The sequence below is a fragment of the Chroicocephalus ridibundus genome, chromosome 9 (assembly GCF_963924245.1).
Source record: "Chroicocephalus ridibundus chromosome 9, bChrRid1.1, whole genome shotgun sequence".
Lineage (NCBI taxonomy): Eukaryota > Metazoa > Chordata > Aves > Charadriiformes > Laridae > Chroicocephalus > Chroicocephalus ridibundus.
Genome location: NC_086292.1, coordinates 38,264,006 through 38,281,470, shown reverse-complemented (window position 1 = coordinate 38,281,470; position 17,465 = coordinate 38,264,006). Strand labels below are relative to the sequence as shown.

Here is a 17,465-nt window from a genome sequence, read left to right as displayed (position 1 = left end):
TTAGGTTGGAAGGGGCCTAAAAGGTCACCTCGCGCCGAGCCCCCTGCGCGCGCCACGTCACACCAGGCCGCAGTCACGCAGCGGCTCTACAACGAGCGACGCTAGCGCCATCCCCTCACCTTCCATCATGGCGCCCCGGTGAGGACCCGCCCCCGTCTCATGACGTCACCCCGCCGGTCGGTGACCTCACGCGGGCGCCTCTCGCGACGGCGCCGTCGCGCGTTGCCAGGCAACCGCCACGTCCCGCCGCGAGATGGCCGCCCCCGCCACCCGCGCCCAACGCCCTGCTCGCGCTCCCGCGACGTCACGGCGAGGCCCCGCCTCCCTGCAAAGCGGGCGCAGCCATTGGTCGGCCGCTTAGCCAATCCACTAGCCAGGCCTGTTCCCGCGGCCATGCGCGCCGGCTTTCAAACAGTCAGCGGGGGCGGGTTTGCAGCGCAACCGAGCGCGACTGGGGCGGGGCGCTCTCGCCCCGTCCCCCGCCCTCCCTTCCCGCTCAGCCCAGCGGGTGCTGCGGCTGCCGGTTGGTGCCCGCGGCTGTCAGTCAGGGCGGCGGGCGCAGGGGTTCGGTTGTCATGCGGAAGAGCGGCAGGCGCGCCTTTGTTGTGGCAGGGGGAGGCGGGCGGCCGCGGCGCCTCAGGTGAGTCCCGGTGTTTGGGGCCGCGTTCTGCCGCCGCCTCCGGCCTGGCCGAGGCCCGGGGGAGGCTGGGCAAAGAGGTCGTGGGTGGGGGGTGCTTCCCCCGCCGTCGTGAGGGGGCTGAGGCGGCGGCTGAGGGGGTCCCCGCTTCCCGCCGCTCCGTGGCCGATGGCGGCTCTTAGAGGCCCTGAGCCGGTGCTGTATGCTTTCGTCCGGTTGCCTCAGGTGGTGGGGCTGGGGAGGGCTTTAAGGAAGGAGAAGGGGCGGCGTCGGGCGGGCGGGTGGCCGTGTACAGCTGACGGGGGCCAGGGGGAAGATGTCTGAGCTGTGAGAGGTGGTGTTGCAGCCGGTCGCGCTGAGGAATGGCGTATTTGAGGGGGCGCACAGAGACAGGTACTTGTGTGGTCAGGACTCCTACTGACTGCATCGGAGAGTTTCCTTGAGTATCGGGTCCTTTAAACACAATGAAGTAAATGATGCATTATGTCTTTTAATTTGGGAATGACGCTCTTGTAAAGCTTACTTTATACTGAGTGAAGACCTCAGGATGTGCTACACATGGCCCAAAGAATGTGCCAAAAATTCATTCTGTAAGATCTTCGTCAATCATATCATTGTAGAATCATAGAACGTGTTGGGTTGGAAGGGACCTTTAAAGCTCATCTAGTCCAACCCCCCTGCTGTAAGCAGGGACATCTTCAACTAGATCAGGTCACTCAGAGCCTCATCCAGCCTGGCCTTGAATGTCTCCAGGGATGGGGCCTCCACCACCTCTCTGGGCAACCTGTGCCAGTGTCTCACCACCCTCATTGTAAAGAACTTCTTCCTAATGTCTAATCTAAGCCTACCCTGCCCTAGTTTAAAACCATTGTCTCTCATCCTATCGCTACATGCCCTTGCAAACAGCCCCTCCCCAGCTTTCCTGTAGGCCCCCTTCAGGTACTGGAAGGCTGCTATAAGGTCTCCCTGGAGCCTTCTCTTCTACAGGCTGAACAACCCCAGCTCTCTCAGCAGAGGTGATAATCTTTTGTGGCCCTCCTCTGGACCTGCTCCAACAGTCGATGTCCTTCTTGTGCTGAGACTCCAAAGCTGGGCGCAGTACGCCGGGTGGGGTCTCACGAGAGCATTTCTAATTCATAACTGCCTGTCAGGAGTATTTTCATCAGGGAGTAATTTGCAACCACTTGTGGACCAGCACTCACACACTGTAGCTTGCTGTGAACTCACTGCTCAGTGTAGACAAGTCCTTGGGAGTCTGGGTCTCTTCGTTAAGCAGTCAGATCTAGAACTGGCATGATAACTTTTCCTATTTCTGTGATACTTTTCCTATTTTTCCTATCAAGACTATTAACCAAATGCGCAAGCAGCAGCATACGTTTGGTATTTAGTACAAAATACAGTTATTATCCAGAAATAAATGAAGCAAGACTTAAAAGATGACATAACTATCAACATGTATTACAGCATATGTATAACATACAGTGTTGAAGAAAATAACGTCTGATTGTAAATGAACTGTGATAATTTCATAGTGTTAGCACATGAAAAGCCCAAATAATCTGCTTTAAATGCTAAATTCTTAGAAATGAATAGCATTGGATATATTGAGAAACAAAAGCTCAAGTGAATGATATAGATAATACGCAATGTTTGTTTCAAAACTGTATTTTGGTGTATGTTTGGCTATTTAATTCAGGAAGTTAGGGTGGTACTTTTTTGTTCTCCCCACACGCTTTTACTCATGTGTGATGTTTTCCTGTCTTGTGATAGGTTTTGCTGGATACCCAAAAACGTTATTAGAAAACCATGTCACTTGATTTTGATAGTGGAGCTCTACAAACTCAACATGAAGATGAAGAGTATGACCAAGAGGATTATGCAAGAGAACAAGAGGTGAAAAAGAACAAATTAGTTAATCTGAAGGCTTGTGTATCTAACTTCTTCCCATTTTTCTCTTTTAAGTGTTTTAAAAAATAAGAGTTTTATGCTGTCTCTGGTAAGAGCAAAGCAGTACAGGCCGTGCTTTGCAAGAGTGGCGTAAAAAGTAAAGAGATACTGAGATGCTGCATCTTAAGAGCCTTGCAATGTCATATGTAGTGGCTGGAAGACTGTTACTCCTTGGCTATGCAGTAGATCAGATGCAAAATGCTGGTGGCACCTATATTTTGTATTTCTTGACAGTTTTTTCACTTACTACAAACACTTGAAAATTTGTTTAGCTTAGAATAGAATGAGGAATAATTATAATCAGAACTTTAAAATTCTGATTATAATTGACATACTTTAATCTGTAGAAAAATATATTCAAATGTTTTTGGTTTTGGGGTTTTTTTGGAGTTGAAATGGATGTTGGAGTTGAAACTTCGGATGTTTCTGGTCTTTTTGTTTCATAAAGAAAATTGGCAAAATGTGTGTTTAATGTGTGAATGTGCACAATGGTTTCTTACAGCGCGGTAAGTTGTGTTCATGTCAGCTAACCTCCCTAATATATACTTCAGGGATCACTGTCTAGAGTGTAGGTAATGTAAAGACAAAAAGTGAATCTGATGTCTGTTCTGAAACTTTCTACCCTGATGAAGAATGTTGTGCTTGTGCAGGAGAACAAGTAGTGAAATAATTGCAGGGTTATTACAGTGAGTGAGTGAGAGAGTGCATAAATAGGATTATAAGTTCAGAGTGTTAAAGGAAACATCTTTTCTATAAGGAGAGTCTGGGAGAGCTGGGGCTGTTTAGCCAAGAGAAGAGAAGGTTCAGGGGGGATCTCATCAATGCGTATAAACATCGGAAGGAAGGATGTAAAGACAACGGAGCCAGGCTCATTTTAGTGGTGTCCAGTGACAGGACAAGAAGGAATGGGCACAAACAAAGCAACCTCTTTGGAATAAGTTAATGATAATCCTTGTAGGTCATGCAAGTTTGAACTGGAGCAAGGTGGGGTTCACAAAACTACATGTTGTAGATATTTCAGTGGGATGTGACTTTTAGCCTGCCATGTTCCCTGGCCAAGACGTAATCCAAGACTTTCTGCATTAGTTTTTCTGCCGTGGCAAACCAGGTGTTTTTTTTTTTTTTTCTTGAAAACTGGGTAGATCTACATGGTAGGAGAGTACTTTGACGCTAACTTAAGAATTAGGTAACAGTTAGCCGGATCTGGAGGCCTGTGCTAGCTAACCTGGTAGGCCGAGCTCATGATGATGTTTTGTGAACTGTATACGCACTGCTCTCTTTTGACTTTAAGTTTCCAAAGCAGTGCAAGACCAGTGAAACCTATGGTGCTTCAGTAGGGCAAGTTAATTGCAAGTAGGGCAAAGGAAAGGGGATCTTAAGTGAATGATGATGCCTTTCCTTTCCTGCTTCCTAGACCTGAGATCTAATAAATCTAGAGAGTGCCCTAATGATAGGGGAACTTCTTCATGCCACTAGTGAATTTCTAGGAGCAAGCTTTTGGTGCTCTGTTCTTCTGTAGACATTTAGAAGAGTTGTCCTTAACTTCTCGCCTATCCTTCAATCTTAGAGAGCATCTAAAATAGGATATGAGGAAACACGATATCTTTAAGATAAACTTCTTGTAGATGATAGTCTTTGTTTTGTGGGTGTTTTTGTTTTTTTAATAAAGAAAAGGTATTAAGTTATTTAGCAGGGGGCAGCTGATGTTTCTGCTCTTACGAACATATGCTTTGAGATTTTGGAGAAAACCACAGTTAGGGTTCAGAAACTGCACGTAATAACTCTGAATATATTGTGTAGTTCTCAAGTCACCTAATTAAAAGGGAGTGCATAGCTTAGATCTACAGGAAGCCCAATATGTGGCCCCATTTCAAAGCCTCTCTGAAAATTGGAAGAAGAGGTATATTCTATATGGAGTGTGTTGGTTGTGGATTGGTTTGTGGTTGTTTTTGGTTTTTTGTTCTTGGTTGGTTTTTTTTTTTTTTTGGTTTTTTTTTTTTTTTGTGGCACAACTGTATTTCCTGAATTAGAAGTGGTGGTATGTTTCTGTTTCTGTCCAATTGCTTGGTGACTTCATCTGAACATGTGAGCAGAACACTAATCATTGCGATGGTGACTTCTTGCATCTAGTAACACTAGCTGGCAAGTTCCTATCTGGATTTCGATCCAGACTCTTCAGAATGAGCATGTTTTGAATGCTGCCTTGCTTACGGTTTAGGGAAGAGAAACCTTGGCGTGAGTAGTTTGCAAATCATTCTTCAAAAGTAATCTGTCCTGGGACACATCTATCTAGTGGCATTTCCCTTACCTCTTTTTGGTGCAGCTCTTTTCTTAACAAGAGTTTACCAGAAAAATCGTTAGGTTGGTACTCTAGTCTATTAAGCATTCTGTGTTATAAGTCTCTGTGAATTCCAGTGTAGTGAACTCTTCAATAGAGGAAGAAAAAGCAGGATTTTGTGCAAGTGGCCTGTTTTGCCTGTCTCTGTCTCTTCAGACTGAACTTGCATGCATTCTTCTGAAAAAACGTGTAATGAATGTTGTTTGTTCTGTTCTAGTTGCAACAACTATTGACAGACCTTCCCCATGATATGCTGGAGGACAGTGGAGACCAGCTCTCTAGCTATTCGGACTGTAGCATTCAGGAGACTGAGGAGCAGTAAGGCATTTTGCTTTTTATTATTTGTGTTGTACTTTTGAGAATAGGGCAAAATCTTAGCTGATGACATGCATAAAAGCAATCCAAGTAAAAGGGGAGCTGTAGTGCAGTTTGCAGTGTGGTTTGTGTTCCATGAGAAACAAACTAGATGCCACTTAATTTAGTGAAGAGATGGTTCGTCTTGTTTTTTCCTGAAGTTATAAGTACGTAGTTAAGCTGCTTGTCTTTCTTTAGACCTCATGAACCTGGGAAGCATGATGGAATGTGGAACAATCATCCGTTGATAAGTGATCCTCAAAATGTAAGCTTGAATGATAAGTGATGCTCAAAATGTAAGCTTGTATGAGCAGTGATGTAATTATTAGGAACTGCTTGTTCATAATAACATGCTAAATATTATTTAAATTCATTAGAGAAATACTTTTCACATAGGTGATGTGTTTTGCTGTTCATTTGAAGTATTTCTAACTTGAGGGCTGGTAACCGCAGAAAAAGGGGGGTGAATGGGGGACATCTGAGTTTTGAGAGTGCAATTCTAAACCTCTTATCCATTCATAGGGTTATGAACAAGGACAAAATCTGTACCCTGAACAATTCTTGTGTGACCAGCAAAATGATCACGTTGAAAAACTTGGAAAGAATTGGAATGGCCTACATAACGATGAAGACAATAAACATTTATATGATATTAAAGAAGATTACTGTGGCCAGAACGGTCAAGAGGATCCTGATGATGATGTGTATCTTGGTAGAGATGAGTTTAATGCTCCAAGTTGCTACCAACAGAACAATATGTATCATCTTTCTGAAAACTTCAGGCCGTATACAAATGGCCATAAACCAGAATTTAACAGTCAGCAAAGTAAAATAATAAATTTTCCGGATGCTCCAAAGGAACATCTTAAGGTATGTCAGAAGCTGATGCATTTTTCTGTCTCTTGGACAATTTTCACAGGTCTTTAACTATTGGTAGTAATATTTCTAAATGCTTTCAGACTCTTATTGTCAGTTTAAACAGTGATGGGAGGCTTCTGTAGTTTATTTAAAACAAGGAAATGTTAAATAATTGGATTTTCATATGTGCATGTTATGATTATTTTATTTTTTTTAGTATTTTTTCTTGCTCTTGTTGGCTAGGAAGAATTCCATGGGGGAGAATGAATGTGATTTAGTTAAGTGTGTGCTTACTGTAATGAAGTTGACACTTCACCACTCTCCTAAAGTGGAAGGTTTCATAAAAATTTCTGTCACACTTAAATGGTGTGCTGGATTGGGGCCTGAAAATGAAGAGCTACTAGAGCTCTTCTTAATGTCAACCTGTAAAATGAAAAATATTTTCATCAAGCAAGACTACAGTTGTAGTTTTAATCTATTTCCTCTTACGTATATATTGTCACAACAGCAATTTGTTGCATCTGATGTTGTCAGTGGCCAATCACCAGAATCTTACAAGGTGACTTATAAACAATACCAAAATGGCATTCATCAACAGATTCCAGTAATCCAAGAAGGAACTAGAAGAAATGAAGTGTTTGAAGATTTGCAACATGAATTCTTGGGCAATAATGAAAGTAAGTGTTTGCTGTTTAGGCTTGAAATAAACTTCTGTGAAAAGTCCACTGGAAATCAGCAACAGAAAACATGTTGATTTCAGTAGATTTTTAGTAAGGGGACAACTACATATGTATGGTCTTTTATTTTGCTCTAAACTTACATTACGATATCCCTATTTTATTTTTTTTTCCCCACTCTATCTAGAAATCAGCTCTCTGATCAGGGTATTTGAGTTTCAGGCTATTAAAAATGTAGCTTTGCTTGATACCACACTGTACTTTTCTGTTAGGTACACTTAAACAACAGAAGTACTTTGCTTGTTAGACATCTTGAAAACTTACAGTTGTCACAACACTGTGTGTGAATTCACAGCATATAAACCTTTATCTGGGCTTGCTGTTAGGTTTGAATTTTGTTGGTAGTTCCTACCATTCTTCAGCCATTGCTGCCAGTGCAACTCAGGTGATATGAATCAAACATAGATTAAAAACTGACGCAATTTTGTGAACCAACAGTGAATTTGGCACTGTATGAAAGAAGTATCTTGGGTCAGGAATTACTTACGATGATGACTTTCATGGTTAGTTGACTGTGCTGACTTGTTGGTATGCTCTTTGAAACTTGGCAGATTCTTCAGAAAATATGCAGATTCTTCAACTTCAAGTTCTAAATAAAGCAAGAGAAAGACAACTGGAAGAACTTAATGAAAAGCTAGAAAAGAGTGCACAGCAGATTAGGTATTTGAGTCATCAGCTTTCAATGGTCAAAGGTAAAACATTTTGTACTAGCTCTTAGGTTTTATTCATATCTAGCAACTTTTTGATTCTCAAACTTTGGATTACGTAGTGTCTCTGCAGGCATTGATCATATTTATAAATGTGATTTGGGATTATGTGGACCTAACGCTCTACCCCCAACATTGTTCTAAAGAAAATTCTCAGGATTGGTGCCTGACTGGATAATTCTCTTAACTTTTACTGCATTCTCAGGACCACTGTTGTCATGTGCTTCAGTGGTCAATCCGGCCCAAACCATGACAATTCCAGAGTCTCCATGTGCCAGGCATCAATAATGTACAGAAAAGTGAGAAGTTTGCCGAAGTGGTATGTTAAAAGTACAAAAAATAAAAAAAGATTGCCAAACCGCAATAGGAGAAGTGTACGTCTATGAAAAAGGCCTTTTTTTTTTTTTTTTGTGTGCTGTCTGGTTTAACAAGCCATTTCCTGCACTGTATGTAGAGAGAAGCTCTTTCAAAATGATCAAAGCTGTTGTGGAGACTGGTGGCGTGTCTTGATGTCCCTTTTCTTACAGGAACAGACAAAAAAAGAGTTGTGAGCGCAGAGAATTAAGAACATAATTTTTAGAATGCAAAAGGAGCAGAGGATAGGGAAAACTTCAGCTGTCAACCATTTGGCTGTGACTTGGCCATTCCTCCAGGGGAATTATTTTCTTTCTCCCTTTAAATGGTGTAAGGGATGATGCTGGTCTCTAGTACTGACAGAATGGGGCTTGTTTCCACTGGGGCTCTGAAGGCACAATATATCAGAGTGCTTCCAGCTAGCAGAGAGAGAAAGTGGTTACTGGATGGAGACTGACTGACTGTTTTTGTTCTGTCTTCTGCTTGTTGCCCACAATATGAGATGGAGGGCTCATCGCGAATGGTTCTGTAAAGCAGGGATACCGAATAGTCATGTTCCATGAAGTTGTTGGGTGGCTGGCCATGTTTCTCACACAATTATGTTGTCTGTCTTTTAAGATGAAAAGGATGGTTTGGCTGTTAGTCTTCATGAGTCTCAAAAACTCTATCAGAATGGAAAGGAACGGGAAGTGCATCTTGAAGGTCAAATAAAGGCCCTTGAAACTCAAATTCAGGCTCTTACTACCAATGAGGAGCAGGTACTATAAATATTTTTAGACTGTTTATTGTGGAAGATCTCTACAGTTATATTTGTGGTGGATTTGTCTTAAACATAAGTACTAGTCTCTTGAAACACTGTTTATCATTGTTGCAGAAGCTGAATATGTGATGAATGAATAGGATGCATTGGTGGAAAATAGTTTGTATTAAAATCCAGGCATTATTTGAGGTCTTTTTAGCAACTCTTTCACAAAAGTACTGAACTGACGTACAGAATATTGGAGCAAAAGTAAAATGTATGTAACTGGGAGCTACTCTAATACTGTGCCTACAGATATTGAAGCAGTCCAAAGTGGCAGAGGTAGCCATGGAGAGCATGCAGAAGCAGCTGTTAGAACTTCAGCGATCAGATGCCCTTCAGCGAGCCAGAGAACAACACGAGGCCATTATTTCGGCACTCAAGCAGAAGTATGAAAAGGAAATATTGTCGTTAGAGCAGAAACTTGATACTACAAAATCTGCACTCCGAGAGCAGGTGAGAAATTATTTTAGGATGCTGAATACTGTACTGGCGAGGCTATAGAGCTCCCCATGTTTCCTAAACTGCACTTCTTGACCTATAATTCTAATAGCTCTTTCTGGAAGCCACTAAGCAAATAGAAAGGAAATTCTATGTAAGTCTTGATATTATGAATCCAACGTCGTATGGTTTTATAAACATCTCCAGACAGTTGCCAGCTCAAATTGTGAGTTTGTACATAGATGCAGAGGAGACAAGAATTCATTGTCTTAGTTTCTTTCCTGAGCTTTCATTCTGTGCACAATCTCTTTTTGAAAGAGTACTGTCAAGTAAATCTGGAAAAGAAAAGAACTAATTAAGAAACGATGTGATATTTTTGCTGCAAGAAAAACTGTTTATTAAACAGTTTATTCCCAAGCTTTAATCTCAAAATGATCAAGGATGACTAACCACTGAACAGTCACTTTATTTTAGAAGTACGGATTTAAAAGGGGGTGGGGGGAAGGGATGGCTTTAAGATGGAGTTTGATATAGATTGTGTCACATGGTTATAGAGCTTATTAAAATTATTCTACCTGACACTTCATAAGAGTCCATTACACTATTAGAAATATTCGAGCAATGTAGTCTAGGCAGGCTTTAATAGGGCTTTTCTTTCATGTAAAGGAAATAGAATTAAATTTCTGTAATATTGTCTCAACATAAAAATAAATGGGTTGTTATGTTTGAAAAAGTAACTAGCACTTGCTTGTAAACAAGAATGCACTGCTAAATTTCTGTCTTAGTACCACAACAGTTTACACTGCTTTGTCTCTGCTGCAAAAAGAGTTTGGGGGGTGTTTTTTTTTTTTATGGTAGTATGTTTGAGGTGTTTAAAGAGAGGTCTCCTGGTTTTGAGAGAAAATAGAGAAGTCAAAAGGCATAAGGATGAGGTACTGTGCCTCCCAGGTCTGTGTAGATGACTTTAAGTAGTGCTATATGAAGGTCTGTTTTGTATATCATGAGAAAAAACTACAGTTCCTCTTTGACAGAGCATTGGAACTTGGAGCTTGGTTTAAACTCGGTTAAACTAAATTGAGTTAATCTCAGGCTTAATATAAATAATGTGAAGGCTTGATTTTTCTGCAGTAGACTAACTATGTAATTAATTACAAGGCATAATCTGACATGCTGAAAACTAACTGCTCTAGGAAATATAAAATGGTTCACATCCATGTATGTTTATATATGAGTATGCTTACTGTCTCCCAATAAAAACTTAACTTTGATGTTCTAAGACATGACTTGTCAACCAAGAATAGCATTTCTTCTGTGGTTGATTTAGCTGGCCTCTGCCCCTGTAGGTATCCGGCTGATTCTTTGTCTCCTGTGTCTTGTATGTATTGACTCTTTCTATATCCAGAACTGGACTAGATGGCTAGGTGTTTGTAACATGAGTGAAAATAATCTCTCTTTCTAGAAAGAGCTTTGCAACAATCTAGGAGAGCATGTTAAGCAGCTTGAAAAAATGCTGGAGGAAACCAAATGTGAAAAAACTGAAATAATAAATCGACTGACAAGAAGCCTCGAAGAAAGCCAAAAGCAATGTGCAAATTTACTGCAAACAGGTCAGCCTTTTTTTCATACCTTATCTTTTCTTGCAGAAATGTCTCCATTTTTTTGAAGTATGAAATTGCACATCTGTGTTCCTATTGAAATGGAACCAACATCAAGCTAAATATGTACTAGACCATTTCCTTTGCAGTACACTAGTTGGACTTAAATGAAATTTAGTGAAGTCTAGACTGAGGCGTAAAAGCAATAAAAATAAAAACCAAACACCACCCCTCTGCCCCCCAAAAAAGAGCCCTAACCAAACTGAAAAACCCCACCAAAACCCCAAACAACAGTGATTAAACTATTTTATTATTTTTATATGCATTTTGTGCTTCATATGTGTAAACTTAGTTTTGGACTAAATTACAGCCTTTGGTAGCAAGCTGCTTATTTTTGTGTTGGACATTAGACTTGAATCGCCATTCTAAATTCAAATCTCAACAAGAAAAGAATTGGTTTTGTGGCTGGAGATTGGTTGCTGGAAACTTATATTGGTAGGAATCGCATGTGAAATATTCTGCTCCTTGTGTATTTGACTTGTGCCTACCTTTTATACATTGAAGTCTTTTAATAGTCATGTATATCTCTTCATAGAATCCAGACATCTTAACTAAACGAAATGTCTGTCTTCCTGGATACAAATTTATGGGCATGTTCTGTTAGAGAACCGTGGTAATCTGGAAGAAAAATCTCTCTAGAGAGAGCCTAAATATCAGGATAGAGAAACAGAAAAACCTCATTGAATCTGTACTACGTAGTGAATAAGTAATTATAAATGTGATAGGATATTTAAAAAGAGTGCAATTGCCAATTGAAGAAATGCCATGATTTTTCTGTGCTGTATTAATCAAATGCCTTAAAGCGGTAATAAATTGGCAAACTGATAAAGCTAAACTTTTCACCTGGGAAGGAGGGGAATGTGGCCAGTTTTCCAAGGTGGTCCTGTTCCTGCTAACCTTCTGGCACAATTGCATAAGGACATTTTTTGCTTCTGGTGAGCGACAAAGAAAGCAAACATTTGGCACGTCTTGCTCCTCATGGTATTTATTCTAAGGCTACTATTAAAAACTCTGAGGGGGGGGAAAAAAAAAGAAAAAAGTCACTATAGTTCCCAAACTTTAAAACAAACTGCAATTTAAATTGAGGACCTGTAGTGAGCTTTGCCTGCTCAACTCAGGCAGAAATATTCTTTCCTTCCTTATTTGTATTTTCTATTAGTGAGCTCAGAGAAATAGAAACAGGGTAATGCCTATTAACAAGAATCAACATCACTATTTTTAGCACTCATCGTTTTCAAATTGCATAGTCTTTCTTGAGTATTTGTGACTTGCTCTTTCTCTCCCTTTTCTTTCCTGCAATAGGCTCTATGCAGGAGACAAATCAGTTACGGTTTCAATTGCAACAAGCTCAGTCTGCGCACATGATAAGCAGCAACATGAACAAGGCTTTGCAGGTTAATTAATTTTATTAACTATTTTACTGTTTTCATTTTAGGGGGGGCAGGCATTATAGCCAAGAGGTTGGTAGTTGAAACTCTTTTTTTATTGGTTGGGGACACAAGCATGTCCCCTTTCAGTAAAGGACTGCCCTATTTCATCTCCCAGTGTTGCATGTTGGACGCTTTTCTAAACACAGTGAGGCACATGTATTGGCGCAAATCTGATATCATACATCCATCCTACCTGCTTATGAAAAAGGACAATGTAAATTCTGTTTGCTGGTAATCTTATAACTTAATTAGGCTATAGAGATAGTTGGAGATATTATGTTCTGAAATTTACCTTTTGCCAGCAAAAGGGAATGCTAGAGAGTCGTCTGTCAAATATGAGTGGAAGTCTGTGTTTCCAGTTCAGTTCGTATATTTGACTTAAATCTATTGTCTTGGAAATTATGAATCCTAAAAAGTACTAGAGTAATAGGCTGTTTTTCCAGCTATTTACTTTTCTGTTGTCATCCATTTTACTATACAAGGACAGCAGGAAAGAGGAAGTAAGAGCAAAAGAAATAATACTTCATATATGAACAATATGAACTTCACATAAGAACAACAGGGAATACTTTCTGTTGCTCAGTATATTCTAACTGATTTTTATTTTTAACGTATGCTTTGCTAGAGATATCAAGAATAACAGTATAAATAAATAAAAGTAATGCTAGATGACTTGAGCATAGGAAGTTCCACCTAAACATGAGGAGGAGCTTCTTTACTTTGAGGGTGGCAGAGCCCTGGCACAGGCTGCCCAGAGAGGTGGTGGAGTCTCCGTCTCTGGAGACATTCAAAACCCACCTGGACGCGTTCCTGTGCAACCTGCTCTGGGTGACCCTGCTCTGGCAGGGGGTTGGACTAGATGATCTCCAGAGGTCCCTTCAAACCCCACCGTTCTGTGATTTGGGTACATACAGCTAAATACAACTCTATTTAGAAAGAATAGCCCCATGTATTTGTTTTTTTTGGAAGAGTTATCATGGGCCTGATGCGTTTTCTTGGAGTTTCTCTGCACAGGGTAATTTTTTTTCTGTCTCTTCCTTTAAGGAAGAATTAATGGAACTGAAGGAAGAAATAGCATTGTATGAATCTGCTGCCAAGCTTGGAGTATTTTTGAATGATGCAGGTGGAGAGCTGCATACAAACCCGGGTGATTCCTACGTAGATTTGGGAATTAAGAAAATGACCGTAAAGAAACCAAGGTTCTGCAGGTATTGAATGGGTTTTTTTGTTTGTTTCTGAAAGAAAAAACTAAACCTCTCATGAAATTATACAAGTGATGTGTAAAAGATGGTCTTACTAGATCAACATATAGTTTTTTCAGTAGATGTTTGAAATACTGCTTGTATTGTCAGATAATCTGGGAAACGCTAAACTGGACTACTATAAATTGGATGCCTAATTGCTTTTTAATAAATCTTCAGATTTTACAGGGACTATGTTGCAGTTCCTTGTATTGTATGGATTATATGCATGGATACCTTTTGCTCAAAGATTCCACATAGTTACTTAACACTAAAGCTGTCTTTTAAAACAACCAATTGAGTTGTCTCAAAATACCTCACATCATGTGAGAAAGAATCTTTTGGGGAAACAGCTCAATGAACAAGAAGTTTTCTGTATGTTAATTGCAAGTTGATGAAAAAGCATAGGACTTGCGTATTCATGTTCTCATTCTTTTTACTGTTACCTCTTAGACGTCAGTATTTTTGGTAGCATTAGTTGCCCTTCTCTTTGCTACCACTGCCTGTCAGATTAATGGTTTTTGTCTTTTAAATACTGAACTGGTTATATCTTCCCTAATAGTGCAATACAGAACAGAGACATGGATAAAGAACTCTCTAAAGACGAGATTATTGTAGAATTAAAAGCTGAGCTGGAACGCTTATTGAACAGTAATAAAATGAAGAGAAACCAGATTACTCAATTACAAAATGATCTTAAAGATTGCCAGAGGACATTAGAGGAATACAAGCAGTTGATGAAAGCAGAAAAAGCATCAAAAGAGTCAGAGGTTTGTTCTTTTACACTTTTTCTAAAAGTAAAGATGTGCTGGACTTCAGTGAATGAAACCAACATTTAAACTTCTTATGATAAAGGACCAAAGAATTTACAGGCAACTAAGTAAATCTGGTTTTGCTCTTAAGGGAAGTGTGGTCATTTGGACGGTACCTTGTTTTGTATCTTTGGTGAAAAAGAAACAAACTGAATAGCAGAACTTGAGCAGCATATGCCTTCTGAAGTGAGTTCTGATGTGATGGCTTACTTGCTTGATAGCACTTGATGCCCGCTATGCTTTTTTCAGAACTAGATTTCATTGGAAAAATAATTTTCTTTAGCCAAAAAGACCTTCTAATTTCTCTGAGAAAGCCGATAGCATCATTAGGTTATACAAACAGAACATTAAACAGACTGCCTTCAGAGGGCCTTTGCTATGTAATTTGATAAAATTACAAACCTTATGAAGAACGACTGAGGGAGCTGGGGTTGTTTAGCCTGGAGAAGAGGAGGCTGAGGGGAGACCTTATCACCCTCTACAACTACCTGAAAGGAGGTTGTAGAGAGATGGGGGCTGACCTCTTCTCCCTGGTGACAAGTGATAGGACGAGGGGAAACGGGTTCAAGTTATGTCAGGGGAGGTTTAGATTGGATATTAGGAAACATTTTTTCACTGAAAGGGTTATTAAACATTGGAATAGGCTGCCCGGGGAGGTGGTGGATTCACCATCCCTGGAGGTGTTTAAAAAAAGGGTAGATGGGGCACTTAGGGACATGGTTTAGAAGTGGCTCTTGTCAGGGTAGGCTAAAGGTTGGACTCGATGACCTTAAAGGTCCCTTCCAACCTCAACAATTCTATGATTCTAAATAAGGAATCTCTTTTGATATTGCATCTCTCTTCACCCCATTATTAACTTGCCTCTATAAATTTATCAGACTTGTAACATCTGCTCTTGTAATCTATACGTTGTGACCTGGATGTGGGATAGGAATAGAATATGTTTGAGGAGTGTGCTCTCTGTTGGATGATAGTAGTCATTCAGCTTGCAAACACAACGTCGAGTGTGTGCTTCTTTAAACCTTCATGATGCTGTGAGTTTCAAGAATTCTAGAATAACAGTGATACTGCTGTATCTTGCACTGCAATCACTTACTCTGGGTTTTTTATTTTTTTCTAAGTAAAATTTTTATTCAAAAGCTTGAACTTTTTTTTAAAGCATCAACTTCGAAGTCATATATATCTTAAAAGATATCTTAATTTTGTTTATTTCTAGTCTGTCAAAAATCTGAATGATGCTTCGGTGGCCAGTCCTTTGGTTTCTGATAATCTTAAGGAAGAAGTTCTGAGACTCAGAAAAGCTAATGAAACTTTGCTGCAAGAAGTTGAGGTGAGACAGAGATGCTGCTTATCCCTACCAAAAAGCCCCTGTGCCTAAAACCTGCAATTAGAAATGGTTTCTTTACAACCCACCTATTACTTGATGCTTGTTTATCAGAACCATACTTCGACTATTGAAGAACTGAAGGAAAATGAGGAAAAACTGAAAAGCTTAAATCAAGATCTGTGTTGTCAGATGAGAAAGATGGTTCAGGATTTTGATCAGGATAAGCAAGAAGCCATTGTCAGGTAAGTTTAACTCTGTTTAGTTCTATTTGTGAACTTTTAGCCTGCATGTATAATCTTGTACCAGCTATCTGGCACAAGGGGAGGTCAGCATTAGAAAGCTAGTATCTTACTTAAGGAAAAGTTGAGCCCTGTTTAAAAGAGGGGAGAAAAACCTAGGTAGTTTTTTCCTTGAACTCGTAGGTGTGAAAGAACTTATCAACAACATCATGAGGATACAAAAGCACATTTTGAGAAAGACCTGATGGAGAGGTATGCTGCAGAAAAACAGCAGCTTATTCAAACTTACGAAGAGACAATCTTGCAATTAAAGTAAGACTTACCATTTTTTCCGCTTTTCCTGATACTTTCACTTTTCCTGTCTAGCCTTCAGTGCTAGTTACACTTTTTCTTTAAAGCAGACTTGCTGTCCTGTAATTGATAATAAATAATCTGTCCTGTGAAGGGCGAACATAGAGGAGCTGAATAGAGAGATGACTGCAGTGAAGGAATGTTACATTGGAGTCTGTGGGGAGAAGGACACCTTGGAAGCTACTTTAAGGCAGAAATTTGAGCAAGAGCAGCAGCTGAAGGAAGAGAAGGTAGTAATGGAAATACCTATAAACTATATAATTTTAGAACTGTTTTTAAGATGTAATATCCATAAGCGTATTTAACTTTGTAATTGCTTGGGAAAGATCTTTGGAAGAGCTGCAGCTATATCAGAAAGTTAATACATGTGACCTGTTGGTTATTAAATTAACCTGCTCTTGTCTCCTGGGATTTAAAATATTGCAGAAGTAACCCTTTCCAATAGCTATTCATTTTCACCTAGTCAACTTTCATAATTTTGACTCTTGAGGACTGCTCAGTCAGTAGTGAGAAGTTGTACATTCATAAGACATTTTCCAAAAACATGAATGACAATACAAGTTTTCTTCCTATATAAAACTGATCTGAAAATACTGTGGTTTTTTTAAGTAATAATGAATTCAGACTGCTATATTGATTTAAAACTTTGCTTTTCTGAAGATATCAGTGTGAAATTACTAAAGTAGGTCAACTGTCTTGCTAAGCAAGTAAAGAAGTGCAGCTCAAAGTATGCTAGGATTAAAGATCTTTGATAAGAGAATTTATGTTAGAGCTATAGCTGATCATAACCTCTGCTATCACACCTTAAAATACCTCCTTTTGAGAGCTGAGGCTCTTGTCCAGCTGTCACCAATAAGATCAGTGTACAGGCTCTAGACAGTTAGTCATGTGTCTCGTGCATTCTCATCACTTTGTACCAGAGCAGTTCGCTGTGCCTTGGAGAATACTTTAATTTTGAATATTTTTGTTTTGGGTTTGTGATTTGTTTTATTTATTTTATTTATTTTTTTTTCCTAGCTCAAGAAACAGCTACTAGAAGAAAAAGAAGATGCTCTTAACCTTCTGAGGACTGAGCTTGAAGAGAAACACAGCAGTTCTATGACAGCAGCAAAGAGGCAGTGGTTGGAAGAAAAAGAACAGCAGATTGAAGACGAAGTTGCATTAGCCAAAGTTCACTGGGAGAAGGAAGAAAAAGAGGTGTGGAACTTAAACCAGGCAGTTTCAATTTTTTTTTTTGT

General features: G+C 39.8%; 1 protein-coding gene across 3 annotated transcripts in view; it reads left to right on the top strand.

Annotated features, from left to right (window-relative positions):
* The first annotated feature begins 569 nt into the window (after nt 1-569).
* Nucleotides 570-17,465, top strand: part of CEP152 (centrosomal protein 152) — a 29,601-nt gene continuing 12,705 nt past the window's right edge. For 2 of the 3 annotated variants that reach the window (XM_063347198.1, XM_063347197.1), the window contains exons 1-18: nt 570-640; nt 2,408-2,530; nt 5,140-5,240; nt 5,475-5,541; nt 5,799-6,146; nt 6,643-6,811; nt 7,423-7,563; nt 8,551-8,690; nt 8,987-9,187; nt 10,632-10,779; nt 12,130-12,221; nt 13,302-13,465; nt 14,061-14,268; nt 15,527-15,640; nt 15,749-15,879; nt 16,060-16,188; nt 16,322-16,457; nt 17,245-17,424. In XM_063347198.1, coding sequence (XP_063203268.1) covers nt 2,444-2,530; nt 5,140-5,240; nt 5,475-5,541; nt 5,799-6,146; nt 6,643-6,811; nt 7,423-7,563; nt 8,551-8,690; nt 8,987-9,187; nt 10,632-10,779; nt 12,130-12,221; nt 13,302-13,465; nt 14,061-14,268; nt 15,527-15,640; nt 15,749-15,879; nt 16,060-16,188; nt 16,322-16,457; nt 17,245-17,424 — 2,556 coding nt within the window. In that variant the 5' untranslated portion in view covers nt 570-640; nt 2,408-2,443. Of the gene's footprint in view, nt 641-720; nt 833-2,407; nt 2,531-5,139; nt 5,241-5,474; nt 5,542-5,798; nt 6,147-6,642; nt 6,812-7,422; nt 7,564-8,550; nt 8,691-8,986; nt 9,188-10,631; nt 10,780-12,129; nt 12,222-13,301; nt 13,466-14,060; nt 14,269-15,526; nt 15,641-15,748; nt 15,880-16,059; nt 16,189-16,321; nt 16,458-17,244; nt 17,425-17,465 lie in introns of those variants that run through there. The other variant, XM_063347196.1, reaches the window with a different exon arrangement.